Below are 24,957 nucleotides of genomic sequence, written 5' to 3' on the forward strand. Positions count from 1 at the left end.
TAAGGTTAAAATATCACAATTTTAAAAATTTTTTAATGTTATTTTACTCCTTAATTTTGTAATGACATAACGATTATAAAAAATATTATTTGCTAATTATACAAAATAATGAAGCTTATATAATATCAGAAAAGTCATCAAACAGAAGCTTATGACTAATGAAAAGCTAATATTAATTTTAAAGAAATAGAATTTAAATAAAAATTATTTATTATAAGTTGCAAGTATATTGTTGTTATTATACTTCGTAGCTTTTATTATGTCAAAATTTATTTTGATTGTGTTATAAATTTAATTATACTGGTTTACAATACTAAACTTTTTTTCAATAACAATAAACAATCTAAACTTTAACAGGGCAATCCTCAGTCTTTAAAAATTAACTAAGCGACATACTTAAAAAAAAGTAATGTAAAATTATAATTTAATAAAATTTAAACTGGTACCATAGTTTATTCACATCATTAAAAGAACTAATTCAAGTTTCGGTAAATAAAAAACCCTATCACCTATTGAAACTTAAATTATTACTTAAAAAAAACAAAATTCCTTTCTTATGTTTTAGTTTTATTTCAACTTTTTGTAAAAAACATCGAAGTGAGCTGAGGAGATTTTAAGTTTTGTTTTTATTATTGAAAAATTAAAGTATTATAAAAAGCTCTCAATATATCAAAAAACTACGTTTTCATAATGAAAAAATCATGTTATGCTAACTGGTTAAGACATTTTTTTTTACTGAGTAAAGTATAAATACTTTATCAAAATTAATCGTATCTAGTTTTTGCAGTGACTTAGTTTGAAATATTTTTTTATAAACTTAACATAAAGCAAACAACCTCGACAAAAGTGTTTTTAACATTTAAAAAAAATTTAGCTCGTGTAAAACAGCATAAATTTCGCTTCAAAACTAGAATATATTTTTATCATGGGTGTGTAGCGGTCTTAAAGCAAACATTATGTTTTATGCTGTAACTATACAAATTTCGAATGTAAGATTATTATTTTTTAAGGAATTTAATTTTCTAACTTGAAAAAAAGAATCACTAGCTTTGTTTTAGCTTGTGATATGTTTATATTCTAGCTGTGAAGTTATAAAAGTCATTCGAAATATAAACTTTGTTGCAAGTTTAATCATGACTAATTAAAGTTATACATGAATATTTTTGTTTGTTTAGTCTAAAAAAATGTTATTGTAGTAGAAACTTTATAAATAAAAGTGTGAGATAGAGTATTTTTAATTTCAGTGAAAGTTAATTAAAACAGTAAATTTGCTATTAGCAACTTTTTGACTTTTTGTGATTAATATGTTTAAAGTTATTTTGTTTTACAAATCTTTATCATTGTAAAATATCTACGTTTGCTTAATATAATTTAAATACACCACGTCGTATGTTTTTTTGAAAAGAAATGTTCGAAATAACTTGCTTTTCTTAGAGACTTAATACTCAAAATAAGTATTTAAAAGTACACAGTATCAAAAGGTTAAAGTGTTATATTACTTAATACTTTAAATTACGTCACTGCAAAATCTAGATGCGATAAATTTTGATACAATGGATATACTGTACTCTTCAAAAAAAATATCTTAACCAGTCAAGCGCAACATGAATTTCATTATGAAAACGTAATTATTCTTTGAAATAAGAACTATTTAATAATAAAAACAAAACTTAAAATCTACTGCAAAGCAATCCTTTTTTTTTTTTGCAAATCATTGAAATAAAACTAAAACATAAGAAAGGAGTTTTGTTTTTTTTAGTAATAAGTTTAGTTTTAATAGTTAAGATTGTTTTTCATTTGTAGAAACTTATTTAATTTTTTTTAAACTTGAATTAAATCCTTTAATGTTGTGAATAAACTCTGGTACTAGTTTAATCTTTATTAAATTATAATTTTTAGTTAATATTTTTTATTATCTCTCTTAAGATTCTTTCCTAATCCGTAACTTTTTAAAGACTGACGATTTTCCGGTTTAAGTTTAGATTGTTTGTTATTATTGAAACATATTTTAGTATTGTAAACCAGTATAATTAAAACTATAAAAACTATCTAAATAAATTTTTAGATAAAACAAAATACGAAGTACAATATTAGCAATATAACTGCAAGTTATAATAAATAACTTTAATTTAAATTCTAGTTTTATAAAGATAATATTAGTTTTTCAACATTACTCAAAATGTATGTTTCTGTTTAATGACTGTTCTGATGCTATTAAAGCTCAATTAAAATGTTATAAGTACAATCAATGAAAATAATAAGTTTTGACCATATATTCTAAAAAATACCAAGTGCTCTATTATTTTCGTATAACTTTAAGTTTTTAAGTGAAATAAGTAACAAAATTTTTAAAATTAGGTTTTAATTTTAGCTAGTTTAAACCTCTACTATAGGTTTGTTTTTATATAAAACAAAAATATCAAATTTTATAATTTAAAAATATATTATTTTTTAAACTAATTACATTATAATTAGAATTTTACACACACTTATCATTATTAATTTAATTAATTTTATGTTTTCAGATAAAAACTAAATCTATAAATAAAATGTGTATTTATTTAGTAAAATCGTATAAAAGACAAAATATTTACTTACAATTTGTTTTTGATTAGATTATCAGTTACAAGTAACCAAATAGATAGAGAAATTTACAACTGAAACTATATTTATTTTGTTTAAGAACCAAAATTATATGAATTAAAACTAAGTGAGCAAAACAGGTTAAAATCTAATATCTTTTTTAATAAAGTTAACTTTGATTCATTTTTATGTAAATTCATACTAATTGTTATGAGAAAAGTTTTCAAATTTTATTACACAATATCACACCAACTTCAAACAAAAATTTTGCAAAATATTTAACCTCCAAATTTATAGTGACGTAACTTTTTTTTAAGTCTTTTTTTTTTGTTTATTATGGAAATAAATGAAAAATAATTTTCTGAACAGTTGGTCACCATTTTGGTTTCAAAATTTAAAATCAAGCTACTTTGATTTAAATACTTTATTTTTTAGGCTTATTCTGCCGAAAAAAAAAATTTAATAGAATTATTTATATTGTTGAATAACGAACCTTGAAAAAGTCTTCCGCAAACCACTATAGTTTAAAAAGTTGTGCTCAAAAATAACAACTTATTTGTATCGTTTGCACAATATTGTGTTTTTAAACGTTTTGAAAAACATTTTTTAATTTAACCCTACTATTGGTATTTTTTAAAAAGAAAAATGTATATTTCATAGATTTGTTTTAGACCAGTTTTACAAAAAATTTGTTTGATTTGCTTTTATCTTTTATCTAATTATACTCTAAGTTTATACATAAGATAAAATAAAGTTTATCCATTATTTTAAATGCAGCTTAAAAAATATTTTGAGTAAAACTTCTACTTTGGTGATTAGTTAACTTACTGTGAATTTATTTAAATTTCTTGCTAAAAAATTCGAACTCTTTTCTATAAAAATTCGCATAAAAACTTGTTACACCTAAAATTTGTAGTGACGTAACTATTGATAAAAAGTATATTTTTCTTATAAATAAACGAAATAAATTAACGGCTGTTTTACATATTAGTATCAGATATGTAAGGTGTTTAATTCAAACTGGTGAAAGGCCAGTACTGAATGTAAATATAATTATGTTTCGAAGTGCTATGTTTAAAAATTCCGTTAGAGGTTGAATAACTTACAATTTCGGTTTTTATTACCGATATGCGTTTAGATATGTAATAAAATTATTTTTATATGTTTAATTATAACAAAGAAATATAAATATATAATCTTTATTTTACCCAGCTGTTAGTAGCGTTTTTAATGTTAAGTACTAAACAAGTAATACCGAGTGCAGCTTTAAAACTTATACTTAAAAAGAATACTGTAAAATTATGTTACGACAAAATATAAAATAAAACTTATGTCCTTTATCAGTTTACTAAAAATTATGTTTGTGAATTCATTCAACTTATTTAAGTTTTGGTTTATTAATAGTTTATAATTTTATAACAAAAGAAATATACTTTTAGAAAGCTTTTTAACCTACATAAATATTGTTAGAAAAAAAAGGTTGTGAAATAAATTTATCAAACAAGTTTGTTAAATTAAACTATTTAAGTCTTAATTCGAAAAAATAAAACTGATAGCTTAATTAACTTTATTAAACAGAAAAATTAAATATCATGACATTTATTATTAAAAGAAATTATAAGCCTAGTTTTTTTTTTTGAAGTTCTATAAAAAAAAAATATTTATAGATTACTCGCTCATAAAGATGCCAAAGTTAAAGTAATGGTAATTTTCTAAAATAAATTAATTCAGATACTATAATTAATGTCGATTTTTGAATTTAAAAATTGACTTAAAAAGTTTCTACAGCTAAAGTATGCAGTAACGCAAGGATTTTTAGAAAGTTGAATTAATTTTAACAAAAAATAAAATAAGTTGAAGGATTTTTGATATCAAAATAACTACAATATAACAATGTCATTTTGAATTTTTGAAAAAACACTATCTACTTTAACCAAAGAAAATATTTTATTTAATTATTAATCACATGCAAGTACATTGTTATTTAAGTAACTTGTTTTTTTATTTTATATAAAGTATATTTACCATTAAAGTTATTAAACACATTTAAACAGTGTGATGCAATTTATGCTAATCTCACAGCAGCTGTAGTAGAAAAAAAAAATGTATCGAAATTCTTTAAAATGTAACTTTAAGAAAAAGTTATGAGCGAGACAATTAAAGAATAATTTAAAATTATTCTCAAAAATAAATTAAACCTGTATCATCATTCATTAGAGGATTCATTAAAAACTCTTTTTTTTATGTAAAAACTTCTAAAGATGCTTTTAAAAATGTCGGTTTTGTTAATATTTTTTTAACAACTTTAATTAAATAATAAACTTAAATATTTTGCTAAATTTTTTACAAATCCTTTTTTTTAAGACTGACGATAGTCTAGTTGAAGTAAGTATTATTTATTATTCTATAAATAATATTTTTCCTCGAAGTTATGATAATAGAATAGTTAATGCTGTCACATACTTAATATGCATAACTATAAATAAATAGAAAATATAAACTAAAATATACAAGTTACTCGAACAACAGATACATGCGTTTAAATTCAAAAATTAAACAAAAAATTAACTGCGTAAAATTTATACTGGTTTATTACCAGTTAAAAATGAAAACTCAATAGTTTAATGATATAAATTTGCTATTGCAATAATATATTTTTATATTGTGACTCAATTCTATTTTTGAATAATCCTTATGTCACAACAAACTTAAAAAGTTGAAATTTAAAGCAAATTTTTATTATTGAATAATGTTGCGAGCTTGGCAATAAAGTTTACATGAGTTTTATATTGGATAAATGATAAGCGAAACAATTTTAAAATATGAACTACACTCAAAAAAAAAACCTGTACTGTTCTTGCATTGTTTAATATCGAAGTATAAACTTAACATTTTATATTTGCATAACCACTAACTTGTTTAAGCAGTTCGGTTTACAAATAAAATAGGATTTGTTTTCATAAAGCTGTTTTCATAAGGTTTATAGTAAAATTTAACTCAAAAATCAGTAATATTGATTTTTCTTGATCTATATTATAAAAGTTTGTATTAAATTTTGTGTAATTTAAATTTAACAGCAGAATTTTAATTAAATTTTTTTTTTAAGTACTAATATAACTATTGAGTAAAGGTTGATGCTAGTTGAGTTAAATGAAGTTTAGTTGATTTTGTTTGTTTTTAACGGTTCATTATTTTATGTAAATTCTTAAATCTTCATTGACATGTGGTTTATTTTTTTATATTCCTTTTTGTTACCTGTAAAAAACCGCCTAGACCTATATTAAATTCAAAATTAATTTTTGAACCCGTTATTTGCCATAAGTTTGTCAACAAAAAAAATTAAAGTATCAAGCTATGCTTTAACAGAAGTTATTTATTTTTAAACTATTTATAAACATAATATACCAAAGATGACTACAAAAATACAAGCTCAATCTTCTTAAATGCATTTTTAAGTCTAATTAACTAAAATTATAATTTAATAGTTGTATAAAAGATACTCCGATACTTCAACGCTTATATACTAGTATTACAGTAGAAATTGTACTGTTTTTTTTACTAGTTTAAAATAAAACAAATATGAAACATTTTTCACTTAGGAAAATTACTTATTTTAGTTTGATTTTATGAGAACATTTTAAATTTTTTTAATGTTACTTCACTACAAAATATCGATGTACAAAACTTTAATTTAAAGTACTTTAAAGTAATCGACATAATATTAGTATAAATTATAGATCTATAATACATTTATGCAAATTTTTGTCTAATAAATTTTTTAACTTAAAACAAAAAATAACATTTGTCATCATATAATGTCTTATCAAAAAAGTTACTAAGAAAGTCGCTTAGAATGTTGATTTTAATAAAAAATATTAAATTAAAGTTTGGGGACTTTTCCGATTTCTATCTTATAAATTTTGTTTGTTCTTATAAACTTTATTTTTATCAATTAAAATACCTTTTTAAAAGTCAACATAATTTTAATTGTCAAGTTGAGGTAAAATTAATAAACTTGTAACTAAGACTTGTCTAAAAAAAGTTAAAGTTAAACATTATTTTTTTAATATTTTTCTTGATTAATGTATTATAAATATATATAAATTTAAAAACAGCGAAGTATAGATTTCAATATAAGATAATTTTTTAATAAAAATAACTGTTTCCATTAATTTAAAAATTCTGTTTTTAATGTAAGTTTCACATATTTCATTTGTTTATAAATAAGTTTAAGAAGATTATTATTTGTTTGTGTTAATAAACATTAGTACAGTGCTTATTAACTTATCCGGACTTCAATTATCCGGACAGATTCAGTCAGAAGAAATTAAAAAAAAATTTCAATACTAAACACAAAAATTCATTTAAAAAGTTTAGCAACTTTTTAATTTCCATGAGTTTTCTGCTGAAAAACGTGGTAAAACTATAAAACAAACGTTCATAATTTCTGATTTTAACTAAATTTCTAATAATAACTAGTTTGTTAGGAGTGATATGTTTCCGTTAAATTGACTTTATATTTAGACAAAATTTCCCGTTGACTTTCTGTCTGTTTTCTAATTAAAAAAAAGTCCTTCATTTCATTTAAAGAGATAGGTTTACTTTATTTTTTGTTTTTAGAAAAAAATTTAATATACATTTTTACTTAAATAAAAATTAATATTTTTTTTAATTAACAGTTAGGGCAGATGGAATTACAAATGATGAATTTTACTTGCTTGACCCTTAAAAAATGTATATAGTTGCAGAGAGTTAGTAAGTCTGATGTTTTTCTACCATATAAAATATAAATTAATAAACCTTAAGTTTAGCTTATATTATTTATCATTTTATTATATATTACTTACAATTACTATGTATTTGTTTTTACAATTAACACTTTTATTAGGCATTGCAATATATGCAGCAGTTATATTGTTATATGTAATAAATGATTTTTTGTAGTTATCGGGGTTTTTAGTTATCCGGACACGTTTACAGAAAAATTTTGCCCAACGTGTCCGGATAAGTGAAAAAGCACTGTATATTGTTTTTTCTTTTCACTTGTCGTCAAAGTAAATATAGAATTTTGCTATCAACAATGGACTGAAAGTTTTTAGTTTCTTAATTATGCATAAAAGTTTACGAAACAATTTCTTTGACCTTTCGCACTTTTGTTTTTTAATGTACAATTTTATAACAGTATAACAAAAACCTACTAGGCTCTCAATTTTTAAATACAAAATTATGTTTTTATATTTTCTAAAATATATGTTTTTATTAATCCTTTTGTCATAAAAAGTCATCTTGAAAATTTTTTATTTGTGTCTAAATTTCAAAGCAATAAACATCTAGCTTACAAGTTCAAGTTTGTACCTAAAACAAATAGTATTTTGTTAACATAAACCGCTGAGGACTATCCTTAAAAAGATTATTAGAATTTTATACCAGTTCAAATTTAAGCGTAAAAATGCATTTATCTAATAGCTAAGAATGATTTTTTTTATTTTTATGTTATAGAAAAAAAAATTGGGATATTTTTGTTATAGTTTTGTGGTTTTCTGCGTAAATCGTATGTTTTACTGTTGTTAAGGCAATATTAATCATTAGTTTCTGTCAAAATAAATTAAGCTAAGATTTTGTTTTACTGTATGTTGGTTTCTGTTTAAAAAAATACAGCATATTACTTATATCTACTATTATATAGAAAGCAAGTTTTATTAATTATAAATATAAAAGGAAAATTTGATTAAATCAATTTGAAGGACAATTAAACACAAAGTTAATTAAAAAGTTATTCATCAAACGTTTGTTGGTTTTTAAGCTTTATGTAATATTATAAAGCTTTTTTATTACAAATGTTTTTTTTAAAGCACCTGGTTTAGCTAAAGCACTTCAACCACAAAAACAAAAATATCTTAAACTTTTCTACTAATCTTTAAAGTTTAAGAAAAGCTGACTATTTAAAAAAAACTTTTGCATAAATTCTTGGTTTAAACAAGTTCAGATTTTAGTGTTGCTTCCTCCTTTCTATTAACCAAGATTGTTTCACTATATTTTCATTCTATGTACAGTAGACTACCGCTTAAGTACGCCAATTGAACCCGACAAAAAAAGGCGTACTTAGCACGGGTAGTGCGTACTTTTTGACGACATAATATAAAATAAAATTTAATTGTTTGTTTTCTTTCTTACAACTAGCCACCAAATAATTAAGCCAAATAAACAAGTCTTTTTATTTTAAATAACATTAATACATAATGCTAATCTGCAAAAATTTTTAATAGATTTTAATATGGTTTATATTTTCTTTAAAAAGTTTCTACATAATTAATACATACATTTAATATAGCAAGTCAATGTCAGTCAATGATATAAAAAAGAATATCAAGCCATATTTTCGATATTTTGTTTCAAGTACTAAAATACATTGTGTTTACCAAACATTTTTAAAACATCAATATGTGTACTTTTAAATTAAATCATGACTTAACTATGTTGTATATGTAGGTTTTTTTAACTTTTTTATCTAGATTTATTTATTTTATAACATTACAGCTCAAATATCATTATCATTTCACTTTTTTGCAACCACTACATAAGTATTTAGTTTATTAACATTTAATAACAGGACCGTCACAATCTTAGGCCACTTAGGCTACTTAGGATTACTCACCCTAGTTTAAAAGTTGTAAAAGTCTCAGGCTAACTCAGCAGGTTGGCCATTCTACCTGAAACCTTCTTTCTGGATAAGTGCGTACTTAAGGCAGGGTGCGTACCAAAAAAAGTGCGTACTTAAGCTGTAGTCTACTGTATAACATTTTTAAACACAGTACAAATATTACCGCAGCAAAAATTCTTCTAAACTTCTGGTATAATATATACTGGTTTACACCAGTTCAAACTTAACCTAATTATTACATTACTTACTAGCCGAGATTGCTTTATTATATTTCAAAGTTATTAAAATCTTAATTATTTTAACCGTCAGGTCAAAACAAATTTTAGAAACTATTAATTTTAGTTAAGTAAATTTTTTACGTAAAAATCGTACATTTTGCTCTTTTACCAGCAATACTAATTAGTAACATAAACTTAAATGTATATTGGTAATAAAAACTGATAGTACATGTTATTAAAATTTATAGAGGTGGAAATCTTGTATAAGAGAACTGGAAATCTTTAATGGACTTATAATTTGATATTTATTGTTTTTACAAGTCTCAGTTAAGACTATCAACAACAAAAGCTAGAATATTTCTAGTTTTTAAGAAAGATTGTCATTTTAATCATCGTCACGTCACCAAAAACTTTTTGTGTATAAGTTTAAAAAATATTTTCAAATATGGTTTAATTTTTAATTATAAGATTGCAGAATTTAAGTAAAAGTATAGGTTAAAAAACAAAAAAACTTATTAGAACAAAATTTTTAATCTAAACAAATGGAAACCATCTTCTAAAACTCTATCTAATTAGTAAAAGTTGTTGTCGCTTCCACCTTTCTATTAACTGAGATTGCTTCGTTATATTTTCATTCTTTGTATAAAATATTTAATTAAAGTACAAAACACTAACCGTTGCAAAAATTGTAATAAACATCTGGTATAATATATATTGGTTTGCACCAGTTTAAAGTTAACCTGACCATCACAGCATTTGCTAACTGAGATTGCTTTATTATATTTCAAATTTATGTATAAAAATTTACTTTATTTTGGTCGTCACGTCAATGCAAACTTTAGAACTTTTTATTTTAGTCAAGTGAATTTTATATGTAAATATCACATATTTTGCTGTTTTAATAAAAAACTACTTAGTAACACAAACTTAAATCTGTAAAACAAATCTCTGAAACCTAAGTTTGTTTAATTTTAAAGACTACCAATAGTAGGGTTTAATTAAAAATTGTTTTTAAGAACGTTTAATAACAGCATTTATTCGAAAAGGATAAAAATAAATTGATATTTTTAAGCATAACTTTAAACTACCGTGTTTTGCAAAAAAATCTTCAAAATCTTCAAAAAATCTTTTTCAAAAAGTTCGCGGAAAGTCAAGTTAAAGTGAAAGTTATTTATTTTTATTATTTTATTACCTTTTTTTGTAACTCAAACGTTGTTTTGCCTTTAGTGTTGTAATAATTGCATGAAAATGTTGTATAACAAATTTAAAGACATTTCGCTTTAAATAAGTAAGTCCTAATTATTTTAACATTAGAAATAGAACTATTTTATATGCGTGTATCTTTAACATAAATGGAAATCTTTTATAGACTTTGAATTTAGAATGTATTGTTTTTACCAGTTTAAAATAACACTATGGTATTATAGTAAATTATTAATAGGTATTATTATAACTTTTAGTTGGGTTGGCAAAATAAGCCTAAAAAATAAAGTATTTAAATTAAAGTAGCTTCATTTTCTATCAGATTAAACTTTAAAACCTTTATGACGACCAACTGTTAAAACAACATTCTTTTATTTATTTTTTAAAGTACAAAAAAAACCTTATAAATAGAGTTATGTAACTATAAATGCAAATCTTTAATTTTTTGCAAAATTTTTAATCTAAAATTATTGTTATTTAATTGAAGTATTTTTATTTTGAAATTTTCTTTTATAATCGCTACGTCACTACAAACTTGAGATATACTAAATATTTAGCAAAAACTATAATAATAAGTGTTTCGTTTTCTTTTAACACAATTATTCAAGTTTTTATTTTTACATAAAAGTTCTAAATTACTGTTGGTTTAATTAAGAGCAAAATTATTTACAAAACTTACTTTAAAAAGAGATTAAAATTTTGTTTCATTTATCGAGTTTGTCTAAAATTTTTTATTTATTTTTTAGAAAACAAAAATATTAACATAACTTTAGTATCTTTGATTACGACTCAGCTGTAAAAAAATATTTGTTCAAAAAACTATTGTAAATAAATCTTAATTTGTTGAAAGTTTTAGTTAAACAGTGAACCTTTTTTAGAAAATAGATGGTTTTTAAAACTTTATAAAACATAAAACGCACTTTGTTCATTAAAAAAGATAAAAGTTTTGTTTTCTTTCTGACTGACAGTGCTTAATTAGTTTATAAAAAAGCTAAATTGTACAAATATCAGTAAAAAAAATAATGACTTAGAACAGGCTAGTGTTTTAGGTATGTAGCATACTTGAAAAGAGATCTAGCAAAACAAAAACTTACAGGTTAAAACTAAAAAAATATTAAATTTTCTTCTTCTTTAAAACTTAGAGCAGTGGTCGGCACGGTATTTCGAATCCGTGAACCCTAAATCTCAAAATTAAAATTCTGTGCACCCCACTTTGCACTCATTAGCGCCGCTGGTGTTCAAGAATGTGTAAAATATTTTAATCGATTTTGTACTAACATTTCGGTAACACCCACTTAATTTTAACCCGCTGACTTTGAAATTACCAGTTACCCTATGTTTTTGCCATTTTAAAAATCTTTTAATATCAGTTATCTTATATTATTTTTACAATATTTTACTTGTATCACCCGGGTCTAAAATACTAACTAGATTAATTTATTTCATTACCACAACCCCAATTAACAATCAGTAGTCTTGGTACTTTTTTAAAATGATAAATTTAAATATATAGTTAAACTAATTTAATGACCTTTTATTAAGCGATTACTATCTGTGTTTTAAAAAGGTATTGCCACAAACAAATAACGAAAAAAAATGACAAAAAAAAAGACATGAAAAATTATCACTGCAAAATCCGGTAGTTGATCTGGAACTGGGTGGGTCTTGTTGCTAGAACGGTATTGATCAAGCCTAAAAATATTAGGTTTTAAAGTTAATGCTTAATAATACTTCAGTCTTAATGAGATTTATTGAACAAAGTTGCTGAAAATTTTTTTGGTTGAAGGACCTGGATACACAAAAAGACCTCTCGGTCATCGAGTTGCATACCCAACTTTTATCAAAATTATAATGAGCTAAAAAATGAAAAAGAATAAAACTTTACAGTTAAAATTTAAACTCTAAAAAAACTTGATGAAAATCAGACTATTAAAATTTATAACTATAAATATTTTTTATTGACATTAAACATAAAACAAAAACTGTATAATGGTATCTAACATGTAAACAAATAAAATATATATTGAATTTTATGTTAAAAGGTAAGTTTTAACCTGAAATGTTTTAAAACTTGAATTTTATCAATAATTTAACCTTTTATATGTCTTTTTTACAGAAAAAAAAAAATTAAATATATTTTCAGTTTTAAAAAGTATGTTTTGGAATTTAGATTCTACTATCAAATTATTTTAACTTATTAAAAGAAGTAATAATAAAATGAGCTATAACATTAAAAAAAGAAAACTACAATGTTCAATAGCAAAACAAAGCTTTATCAAATAAAAACAAATGTTTTTTTTTAACTAAATAAAATTTTAATGATTATAAATTATAACAATTGAGTTAATGTAATTTGATATAAATTAAAATATTAATAATTAGATTTATCTCAAGAGTTATTTTACACTTATAAAAATAGGTAAATAATTTTTGTATAATTTTAAGATTACATTCAACATTAATAGAAGAGACATTGACTTGTAATTTTTTAGTGTAATATAAGAGATTATAATACCAAAAGACCTATTATTCTAAAACTATCTTACCAAAATGAGCTGCTTGTTGGAACTGCTACAGGGTTTTGGTTCAACTTGTCTGGCAATTTCTTCAAATCGAGGTGTGATGTCTCTTTCCAAAGCTCCACGCATCAACTCATCAACTCTAATTATTCTATTCCTTTTTTTGTTTTTGATATCAACAAGAGCTGAGAATCCCTTTTCAGCAAGATACGTGGTTGGCATCATAACCAATTTATCAAGTGCTATTGTTGCAAGACAGTTGTATCTAGAATTTTGAAGCACTTCAACCCAATAGTTTGAGTAAGTGTCACTACCTTTGAAGTTTGCTTCTTGAACTTTATCATTACTTATTTCAATTAATAAGTTTTCACTTGGTACAGCTAGATTGTAATATTCACAGTCTTTATAAACAAATGGATTCATAATCCATTCGAATTTTTAACAATCATTTGAAAGACTTTTTGGAAAATAAAAGGAAAAATTTTCTAAAAGAAGGTTTAGATGTTTTGTTACCAATTTTTTTAATTTACTTTCCAGAGTAGGATGTAAAGTTTCCCATTCACATGTTTGCAAAAACTTCTTCAGATCAGGTAACATAGAAAAATCTCCAGATCAGACATGGTATAATCAAGATGGCAGTTAAATACAGCTGTTTTAATTGTAAACACGCGCTTTAAAGCTGTATAGTAAATTGAGAGAAATTTGGAGAAATAAAAGAAACTAAAGTGAAAAGTGAGTGGTACGCTGGAGCGCGCTCGAGTTATTCTCTTCATTTAAGAACTTTACAAATAGACGCAAAGTTTTAGCGCAAAAGTGAGAGAGCTAGAAGAAAAAAGAAATTTATATGCCAAAATCGTACGCTTGAGTAATTCACTTAATTTTAAAACTTTAATAATGCATGTTAATTTTTTAAGTTTTAACTAACTTTCACGTCTTGTCTTATATTTCTAAAGTCAAATTTTTTTTTTGTTCCTGCAAAAATTTTATTAAAGTGAAAAACTACATAAGTGTTTAATTTACAATTTACTTACTTATTTTAACAATTTTTTTTCTTATGAAAATTTTTATCAAAAATTTATTTGTTTATATACCTTAAATTTTTATTAAATGAAAAAAAATAAGGTCAGTTTAACTGGTTTGTTAAAGATTTAAGCTTAATTTACTTTTTTAAACTAAATTAAAAATATTTTCTGCTATAAGTTTTATAACAATCTAATTATACTAAAGCTTTTGCAGTAAGAATATTCGCAGCTAAAAATGTTAACTTAGTGAAAAGATATTTTATTAGATAATAATGACTATGATATAAAGCAAAGACTGAAATTGTACATTTAAAGGAATTCATGTTAAACTACTTTAATTTGTTTCATAAAACAAAACTTTATTTAAGAGAAAAAAAATCTAAAAGGTTACTAGTATTACTTATTTCATTTATCTTTAAGTTTTAAACCATTTTCAATGTTTAATTTGTAAGTATAGTTAACTAAAAAGTAATTTATTTTTGTAAGTTGCTTATGTACTTCTAGGTTTATTCATTTAATTCAAGTTTCAAAGTTTGTGAAAAAATAAAAACTAGGATATATTGTAATTAAAAAAATTATACAAACCTTCGACACTACAAAATATTATACTAATACAAGCTATATACTCTACATACTTTTTTGATATATATATAAAGAGCTTGGATTAATTTTATATGTTTATTAATAAAAGAACAAGTGCATAACATAAGGGCAGTTTACAGCACTATGACTTAAACTAATTTGTATTGCAATAACTAGCAGTTATGGCAATTTAAAAAAAATCTATATTGGTAAATAAAGAAAATTGTTTAAAAAAAAAGCTGAATTGAAGTAAAAATGTTTTGTTTAAAAACCCAAAATTTTAAATAAAAATTTTAAAAAATACAAAAGTTAATACGGAAATTTAAAATAACAATTTTAAGTATTAAAAAATACTTAATAAAAACTAAGAAAATGAGAAATTTTAAAGTTTGTTAGGCAAAAGAAATTTAGCATAATACTCATATGATAAAAAATTAGCGCGATTAACGGTTGGATTATTATTGAACTTATTATTGTTACTACAAAAAATGTAAAAAAGTACAAATAGTCTAAGAAATTTTAGCAATTAATGTACAAAACTTTGTAAATAAACAAATTTGAAATTTTTGAATAAAATACAGTCACAACAAATTTAAACAGTAGAATGCTTTAACAGTCACTCAAGTAAAAGTGTTTTTAAAATAGTGAATTGACTTTAAATGAAAAGAATTTTTTTTTTTTGAAAAAAATTAACTGCTTTTTAACACGCAAAAATTTTGTTGAAATTTTATATTACATTGTTTGCTGCAAACATTGTCAAATTTGAAGGTTTAAATTTGCTGTACTCTTCGTTTGTCAAGATTTCATTGACATCTTGGCTTCTTGGTTTGTACAAACTAGACTTACCAACTTCTTCTATTAATGTATCTGAAAGTGGAAATTTGTCACAGCATAACTCCATTCTTTTGCAGGTTGATCTGAGAAAAATAGATTTTATTATAATTTTGGGTAATAATTGGCTTAAGAATGTAAAAAGTAATTGTAGGAATTTTTTATTACTAATGTTTGAATTGAACCTTTGAATGAAAAAGAGTAATTTATAAACCATACATTGAGTTATAATTTTGTACTTTACCAATATTATATTTATGATAAAAATATTCAACAAACAGATTAACACTATACTTTACTTTATCTAAAAAGACAACAACCTATATAATATTTAAATAATAAGCAAACGTTAAGCTTTTTAACCTTGTACAAATAGTTTTAATTAGAAAAAAAAATTTAAAAACCTACCTAAACTAAAATTTGTTAAAAAAGTTCTAGTAACTTTTACTAGTGGTATATATTATTGAATTTTACTGATAATATACCGATAAATTTAGCAAAAAAATGTTTCAATTCTTATTATGCATTTATTCTTCCCTTATATTTAAAATAAAAGAAAAAAAATTATATAAAACAAATCGTTGTAATACAAAATATTAATTTAATTGGATTACATTAAAAAAAACAAGTTATTTATAGGGCCTTTATGTCTCCTATAATAAAATATGTTTTTTAAAAGTAAAAATCAAAATGATAAGGTTTGTTGAATAATAACAAAACAAAATTCAAAAATTTCTTGTTTCAAGGATCCGGGTACACAAAAAGACCTCTCGGTCATCGAGTTGCATACCCAACTTTAACTAAAATTAAATAATCTAAATAATGATTAAAAGCTTTACAGTTTAAATTACACATTAAAATTTCATTTCTATGAAATAAATAGTTTAAAATAAAAAGACATAAATCCAAATACATTAAATTTTTACTTACCTAATAATCATTAAGGAGTTTAACAAAATATGGCCCATATTAGTTTGTCTATTGTTTTTCGAGATATTCATCAAGGAAAAGTCTCGCTCGATTTGCGCGTTACTAAAAGGTATCGTTTGTAGTTTCATCATTAACTCCTTAAGTTCTTGGTATTCAACGCGAACACTGCTCCAAAAGTTTACGTTTGTTGATTTATCTGTTAAGAATAAACTGATAACTTTTTATGTACATAATCAATTGTAAGTGTACTCTTACAATAATAAATCATGTTTTTATTTTATCAGAACTTAGTTTTCGGTAGATTTACAATGTTTACTAAATTACAAAACTTGTTTAACATTAACACTGAAAATTTTAATTTATATTTAAGTAATAGGTTACTATTGTTATTTTCCTTTAGCTAACCGATACTTGTTTGATGACGTCCATGCAAACTTTTGTATTGAAGTGAGATAGTATCTCTGTGGTTTCCTTCAAACAATTTTTTAATTTTTGGATGTTCTAAAAACTTCTCAATATCCGGCATCCGTCTATTTAAGGCCTTTAAAAAATTATAAGTTTTAATGATATTTAAATAAGTTTTTTTATTTTTTGAAGATATATTTAATACCAACTAACATCGTTTACAACTTCATACTGTGCCATAAATTCAAGATTTTGCAGCATTCTTTTTTCCAATTCAATTATAAACACTACAACAAAACTTTGAAAAATATTTTTTACCTGTATTAAAACAATTAATTATAAAAATGTTGGAATTATAGGAAAATTAGTTACAGATTAGAACCGTAGCGTGTCATTAACAGAAATTTTTTCACGTGTAATACACAACATTAAGTAAATTACTTAAGTAAAGTATGAGAATTTACTGAAAAAAAAAAACGATTATGTAAAAAATAAACACAGTTTTTATAATAACTTGTATTTTGACTTAAAATTTTTTCAAGTAAAGTAAAAACAATTTCAGAAATTATTCTCATTAAACAAATCCTATTTAAAAAATATCAATTAAGTTTAGTTGTTAATAAACCCAATTGACTAAACAACGTGAATTTTAATTAGTTTAACCTCTGCCTTCTTACTAATGGATAAATTTGCATAAACTTCGTTTACTTCTACATGAAAGATAGGTTCTTCCAAAAGGTTAGCTACAAAAAAAATGTAAATTTTAGTAACTACAACTTAGTTTATATAGTAAAATAATAATTTAACAATTAATTTAATAAAAAAATAAAATATTGATAATAATTACTTATATCGTTTACTCTGTATAAAATCCAATCTAAATTTGAATCTACTAAATCTTTAACAAAATGTTAGTAATGTTTTGTTATAAGAACGTTATTGTACGTTTGTTTGCGTTACTAATTAAAAAATAATGTTTATTTACGCCAAAATGTTGTAGATATAAAATAAAACGAAACTTTATTATTAATAGCCTAAAATTAAAAATTATTCTTAGTTGCCTTGTGATCTAAATTAAGCTTACTTGAATTTGGTTGGTAAATGAGGTCTTTTAGATGCTGTATAAGTTTTGTTATTGCTAATCCAAACTTAAAAGGTTCTACTTTACTTTTTTGTAGAAGAATATTAACAGAATTTACCTGATGAATAAAAATAATTAATTATTACACTGTAAAAATTTAGTCTTGCTTTACATTAAATACTTACAGCTAAACTTGGCATGACTACAAAATAAGTAATTAAAAATAAACATTTAAAATCAAATTAGAATGATTGAAATTAGTTATGTTATAGTGCTTAGGGTGTTAATTCATTATTAAGCAGATAGTAGGTCTTAGAAACTAACTTTCTCTAAAATTTTGCCCATAAATTTAAAAACAAAATTTAATCTATTGCTATTTAGCATTTTTCGAATACTTTCAGCATGTAAATCGTTTCTTCTTCTTTCTGGCTAATATACAAACAAATGTTATAGGTAAGAATAAAAATTTCGATAACAAACATCATTATAGTTAATAAACACTAATACTTATAAAACAAGGCTCATTAACAAAGAAAGTTTTGTTTAAAAAGATATATATTCTTATTAAATCTATGTTAATTAATTTGTGCTTTTAAACATTTATTATATATCTTCTGATTATATATTTGATTTAATAAAATGTTACCTTAGTAAACATATGATTACTAAGTTTCAGGGCAGATTGAAATTTAAATTTATAGATATTTGTAAAAATATAATTGTAAAAATGCTAAATAATTTAAAACAGGATTGTTTTAAGTTTTATACTAATAATTTTTCTAATTATTAAAGCGTCTTGAAGTTTATAGTAATAGTTTAATACCTACTTCATTAAAAAAAGCTTTGAGTATTTCCCAATTCAATAAAATTCTTTCAATGCATGGAAAGTGTGATATCCATCTAGTTTTGCTTAAGGCTTTAAATTTTAACGGAATTTTACCCGTCATATACACACCTAAATTTTCAAAGTCACTTCTTCTTGTGTTAGATAACTTGAAGTAGTTGAACGTTTTCTTAATAAGCACCTCAACCTTATTTAATTTAAAAGTATACACACTTTTATTCAACAACAATGGTTTTTTTTTAATACAACATATTAAAATATAATAAAATATCATAAATAAATATAAAAAAACAACTTCGTAACTTGAATAAATGCAGCTTACTAAAATTCTCATTCAACAATTGAATTAATAATTTATATAAAATAGTTTTAATACTTACTTCATTAGGTATTGTAGCTTTGGTTGCATTTAAACATGCATTTTGCAAAGCATGATTTGTACAGGATATTGTTATAAGCCTGGGATTATCTTTTTTCAGAATTTGTCCTACTCCATTCTTAACTCCTGTCATGGAAGCAGCTCCGTCTGTACCTAAAAATATATTTACTAAGTTAAAAAAAAAAAAAATATTTTTCTTAAATTATAAGACCAGTTTGTGCTTAAATTTATACTTTTCTTAAACAATTGAATAAAATCAAATTAAGTCTATTAATAAAGATAGATCATTGTAAGATATTAAAACTAGTTTATAAAAGTTAGCAAGAATACACAGAGAATAGCTGAAATAAACAAAAATTAACTTACTATTAATATCTAAATTTAAAATTAAAAACACGTTAGTAGTACATATTTAATAAATACATAACTAGAATACGAAAATGAAAAAATCAGTAACAGTTCATATATACTTACATATTGAAACTACATTTTTTAACTGAACATTATACATCTTTAAGACTCTTTTGAATGCGTTAGCAATAGATAACGCTGATTTGTCTCTTCCAAGGTCTTCGAGGTGTAAAAATGTAGATACTGAAGTTTTCTTTATTTTGCTTAGATAACAAATACTAACACCTGTGATTCAAACATAAAGCTTTCTAATTCTTTTTGTTATAAGTTTAATAACTGTAAAATTTTGAATGAAAAGAACTTATAATCTGTATACTTTGGAATAAAAAAAAATATAAATATTTTAAAATTATCTGTTGGTAACTACTACTCATGCTTTTTTAATTAGATATCTAAGAAAGTTAAAAAATACCAAATATAGTCGAACTTTTAAGTACATAAAATCTGTGAAATTAAAGGACTACCACTTTGTTCTAGTTAAACAACTGAAGGTAGTAGAACAAAAGTTTAAGAAAGTATAGCTTTAATTGTAATTACAACCGCTGTATATAAAAGGAAAACTGTTATAATTATTTGAACATAAACTGCTTCCGGTTAACCACTCGGTATTTTTAAAATTTTTTCCAGGTTTTCTAAATTTCTTCCACGTTTTTAAAATTACACATATTAAGGTTTGTTTAAAGTTTATAGTTAAGTTTAATGTTAAAACTGTATTAAAGAGTATAAAAACATGGAAAAGGTACACTAAAGCTGCTTTATAAATGGTTCATTAATAAAAAAAAATTGATGATGACAAAAAACTTTGAAAAATAGGGTATAATTTTCTATTCAAATCCAAATTTTATTACTATACAAGTAAAAATTATTGAAAATATCAGGTTTTTCAACGTCTTTTAAAGAATTATGTACAAAATTCCAGGTATTTTTATGCCTAAAATTTTAACTCCATGTTTTTCCTGGTTTCTAGGTGAAGTGGCAACCCTGCTCGTTAAAACAACAAATTGCTAATTTATTCATTATTTTCTTTATTAATTAAAATTTTTGCTGTTTAATAAATATTATAATAATTAAATCATTCTCCTTATTAGAAAAATAAAATCAACAATATTTTGACATATTTCTTAACCTATAAAATAAAAGTCAACACAAAAATCTAATATATGTTAGAAATGAAACTGACTTAGTTTACTAGAACGAGTTTACTGTATAATTATTAAAAAAAATCATAGTAATTCTAACTTTATTTTTATGTAAATTTTAATTTATTAACCTATTAAATTCTGTAAAATAAAAACTTTATCCTTTAACTGTCATTAAACCTACTTACATCTGAGTAATCTAATAATGTCCAACTCATTGCATAACAAAATATTTTCTTTTACAGCTAACGTGTTACAAGAATTAATCTATATTAAAAAATAAAACAAAGAACAATGTGTTTAAAGCTTATTTCATGTTTGAAATTTAAATCTAATAAGCTTTTTGTATTAAAATATTTTTATATTCAACAGAATGTATGTAATTAAATAACAAATTTAAACTTAATTAAATTAACAAAGCTTAAAAGTAATTTTCTTACCTAGAAAACTTTGTCCAGCAGTATCTGTACTCTCATCCAGATAGAAAGAACAATGCTTCACCATAAAATCAGTTATGATTAGTTTTCTGCAAATTGGTGCGAGAGTATTGCACAGAATCATTTTTGCTTTCCTCCTTTTAAGCGTTGCTGATTCGTGAGCTGTCCCAAGTGTCTTCATGACATCTATCTGGTGTTCGCCTGCTAGCAAGTTCCCGTGAAGAGCTTGTTGCAGTGCTAACCGGACTTCTGTCTGGCGTACGTTTTCTTTAAGGAAATTGTTGAATTGCTGTTTAAAAGATTTTTCCATCCTAAACTGATTTATTGAGTTGTGGTTATTTGTGACTGGAGATGCGCGTTTATGTCGGTCAGAATAAGAATGAACTTTTAAGTTGCTCTTTTTTGCTTGTAGTTCTACATTGCACCACTTGCAATAAGCTTTAGTTTCACAATCTGTTGGAGCAATCCAATCTAATAAGTAAAACAGCATTACACATAGTTGACATAACAGATATAACTAATAAAACATTATACACTATTTATATTTGTTTATAAATAAGTTGTGTATCTAATATTTATTTTATTAATAAGTGAACAATTGAGATTTCAATGATTTAACAAAAACGTTTCACAATAAACTAAACAGTTTAATAGATGTAATAGTGTTGCCTTGTATTTTCAAATTTTTTTCAAAATATTCCAAAATTCTTACAGAATTTTAAAAGTTCACAATTTTAATGTTTATTTGGCCGAAAATTAGGTTCAAAGTAAGATACTGTGTTAAATAGTATGACAACATTAAAAAGATACTTTAAACTTACAATAAATGTGTTGGTAGATAAAAAATTTTTAGATGAAGAAAAAAAATATTATTTATATTATAAATTTTTGTGTCAAATCGAAAATTTAACTACTGACAATGCTTAAAATGTTAAAATTTCCAGGTTTTTTTTTAATTTGAAGTTTTTCCGATTTTTTTTCAAAAATACAAACATTCCTGTTTTTTTTTTGGGTTAATTTGACAAATTATAGGCTTCCAGGTAAAGTGGCTAGCCTGATGTAAGCATCACAGTTCAACTTGAGCTAATTAAGTATGTATTTACTTTTAAAACGTGCTTTTTAAAGTTTTGTTTCACTACAAGATCAATAAATAACAATTTTTTTTAATTTATTTATTCTCAATTAATAAAAGCTTTAGTTAAATCTATCTTATAAATCTAAGCTTACAAATGGGATAATAAATTTGCTTATAATAAAATTGTTATTTATATCACAACTTTTATCAAAAGTTTATATATAAATTTAATCAATGCAGTGAAATAACTCTTTTTTGAAATAAAAAAACTAAGTAGATCTGTATAGTAATTAAATCAGTCAAAGCTAATCTTATTAGCATTTATAAAATAGTAAATAAAAATTTTCTTTTTGTATTTGAAAGCAATAAATTAAAAAATTTCATAAAGAATTCTTGATATTACCACAAACCATTTGTCAGAAAAATGTTTTTAATATTCAATTAAATGTATTTTATGACAAAAAATAAATTTTTTTTTTTGTTTAACAAACAAAAATCATGATAATTTGTAAGGTGTAAAACCAAAAAATTGTTGTAAATAAATAATTTGCCCATCTCACCGCCTTATGGCCTCTATGAACCATTTTACTTAAATAATAAAATTAGAAATTCAATTTTTGTCTATGAAGCGAACTTTGTTTTATACTAACAAATTTTGGTTTTAATTTTATAATAAAATTAACAGTTTAATTTGTGTGTTGTTATTATAAAATGTATTTTAAGTATATTTATTTAAATAAAGTAGTCAAAGGTTAGTACTAAAGTTAAAAAAATGTCATGCTAAAGTATTGTTAATTATTAAATTATTAAAACAATATGTTAATTTTTAGGTAAAAAGTGAATTGGAATTTTTGACTTTAGATGATAAAATTTTTTGTGCATTATTGAAATAAAATTACAAAAAATACTTTAAAAACTATTTAAAAATTATTTTTTTTTCAAAAATTACAATGCAAAAATTAACTTAATTCTATAAAAACATGAGAACTTTCCTTTATAATATTTAATAAAAAAGCTCAGTATTAAAAAAAAATTGTTGTTGAATTCAAAATTGAAATACTCAAATGTGTATTCTTAAATACTACAAATTGTTAGAGATAAAAAAACCTTTTAACTCATAAACAGATTCCCAAGATTTCTGGTACCTCATCTTTTTAGGTGGTGGAAAATCTAAAGTTGGTAAATCTTCTTGGTCTGATTTTTCATCTAAAATAATTTCAACGGTTGTTACCTACGAAAATGTAACTGCTAAAGTAATGTGTTTAGTGTGTAACTTAATAACTATTTGTAAATCCAAGAAAAAAAAAACCATTAGAGACTTACCTTAACTACTACAGAATAGCATGGTTGCCACAAGTCAAGCTGAGAAATTTTTCCTGACTTTTCCTGACTTTTTCCTGACATTTTACTACAGTTTTCCTGACTTTTTTCAAGATTTTTCTGACTTTTTACTATAATTTTACTAAAAAAGGCATTGAAAATTAAGTAATTTTGTAAAATTTAAGGAAAATTTTGCAATTTTAGTCTGACTTTAAAGAATTTTTAATTAATTTTTCACTAATCGAAGGCTTTGAAATAAAAGGAAATAAATAAATTTGAACTGACAATATCTGAGGTTTTTATAAATTTTTTTCCTGACTTTTTCCTGAATTTTTTCAAAAACCCTCCATTTTGACCTGAATTTTCCTGACTTTTGTCATTTTTCTTAGTCTTCCTGATTTCCTGAATTTTCCTGACTATGTGGCAACCCTGAGAATAGCCACCTGATTTTTATTTAAATTTTTTACATGATTTCAAAAAATCTTCAAAAATACACATTTTAGAGTCTAGCTTTAGTTTAAAGTTAAATTTATTGTAATAAACTGTTTGGAATAGTACAAGGTTGCCACTCATGTTTATAAATTTTTCCTGGTTTTTCAAATCTCTACAAGGCTTTTAAAATTACATGTATTTTGGTTTATTTTCAGTTTAAAGTTATGTCTAATATAAAAAACTGTGTTAAATAATAAAAAAACATGGTATATGTACTATAAAGTTAATTAAAATGTGTATTATAACTAAAAAATTTTAATTGAAATCTTATTTATATGATAGTTTTTTTGTGTCAAGTTAAAATTGTACTACTTAACATGCTGAAATTGTTAAAAACTGAATGTTTTTCTAAGTCTTTGGTTAAAAATTTCTCAAATTCCAGGTTTTTTTTTCCTTAGTTGTTAAGTATCAGGTTTCCAGGTAAAAACAGATTTCCAGGTAAAGTGGCAACCCTGATAGCATAAGCCATTGAAAAATACTTAAGTTTATTGAAATGCGTTTTATGAAAAAAAGTTTTTTTTGCTGATAAAAAAAAACTTATTTATATGATAGATTTTTGAATCAAGTTAAATTTTATTACCGAACTATGTAAACTTGTTAAGAATTTCAGGTTTTTTAGGTTTATTGTTAAAAAATGTAGGTTTTTTTTAAATTATATCTAATTTCAGCTTTGCTAAGGTTTTAATTGCCTTAATTGTCAAAGTACAGAATTTTTAATTTCTAGGTAAAATAGCAACCCTATAGTTATTATCCACTCTTTAAACAATTTTCTGACTTTTTATTACAATTTTCCTGACTTTTCTAAATCAAATTACCAATTAAAAC

At 23.2% G+C, this 24,957-nt stretch overlaps 2 protein-coding genes across 2 annotated transcripts; both read right to left on the minus strand.

Moving 5' to 3' along the window:
- Positions 1 to 15,502: 15,502 nt before the first annotated feature.
- Positions 15,503 to 18,570, minus strand: LOC145829109 (uncharacterized). Its single transcript, XM_082936841.1, has 7 exons — positions 18,360 to 18,570; positions 18,039 to 18,153; positions 17,618 to 17,697; positions 17,168 to 17,272; positions 16,955 to 17,090; positions 16,550 to 16,745; positions 15,503 to 15,705 (listed from the first exon to the last, which is right to left on the minus strand). The coding sequence occupies exons 1-7, from the start codon at positions 18,417 to 18,419 to the stop codon at positions 15,516 to 15,518; spliced, it is 882 nt and encodes a 293-aa protein (XP_082792967.1). The 5' UTR covers positions 18,420 to 18,570; the 3' UTR covers positions 15,503 to 15,515.
- Positions 18,433 to 23,810, minus strand: LOC145829110 (uncharacterized). Its single transcript, XM_082936842.1, has 7 exons — positions 23,644 to 23,810; positions 23,428 to 23,551; positions 21,249 to 21,716; positions 19,733 to 19,894; positions 19,260 to 19,411; positions 18,991 to 19,066; positions 18,433 to 18,464 (listed from the first exon to the last, which is right to left on the minus strand). Exons 1-7 carry the CDS (start codon positions 23,722 to 23,724, stop codon positions 18,433 to 18,435), a joined length of 1,095 nt encoding a protein of 364 aa, XP_082792968.1. The 5' UTR covers positions 23,725 to 23,810.
- Between the last annotated feature and the right edge of the window lie 1,147 nt (positions 23,811 to 24,957).

The sequence above is a fragment of the Thalia democratica genome, chromosome 2, assembly GCF_965202585.1.
Source record: "Thalia democratica chromosome 2, ktThaDemo2.hap1.1, whole genome shotgun sequence".
NCBI lineage: Eukaryota > Metazoa > Chordata > Thaliacea > Salpida > Salpidae > Thalia > Thalia democratica.

Coding starts and splice junctions, on each gene's coding strand:
- LOC145829110 (XM_082936842.1), bottom strand. CDS start 23,724: ATGTCAGGAAAAAGTCAGGAAAAGTCAGGAAAAATTTCTCAGCTTGAC. Junction 23,552..23,643: donor GCTATTCTGTAGTAGTTAAG/GTAAGTCTCTAA, acceptor ACATTTTCGTAG/GTAACAACCGTTGAAATTAT. Junction 19,067..19,259: donor AAGCTACAATACCTAATGAA/GTAAGTATTAAA, acceptor AAATTAAATAAG/GTTGAGGTGCTTATTAAGAA.
- LOC145829109 (XM_082936841.1), bottom strand. CDS start 18,419: ATGCTAAATAGCAATAGATTAAATTTTGTTTTTAAATTTATGGGCAAA. Junction 17,273..17,617: donor CCATTAGTAAGAAGGCAGAG/GTTAAACTAATT, acceptor GTTTTAATACAG/GTAAAAAATATTTTTCAAAG. Junction 15,706..16,549: donor AACTCCTTAATGATTATTAG/GTAAGTAAAAAT, acceptor TATTTTTCTCAG/ATCAACCTGCAAAAGAATGG.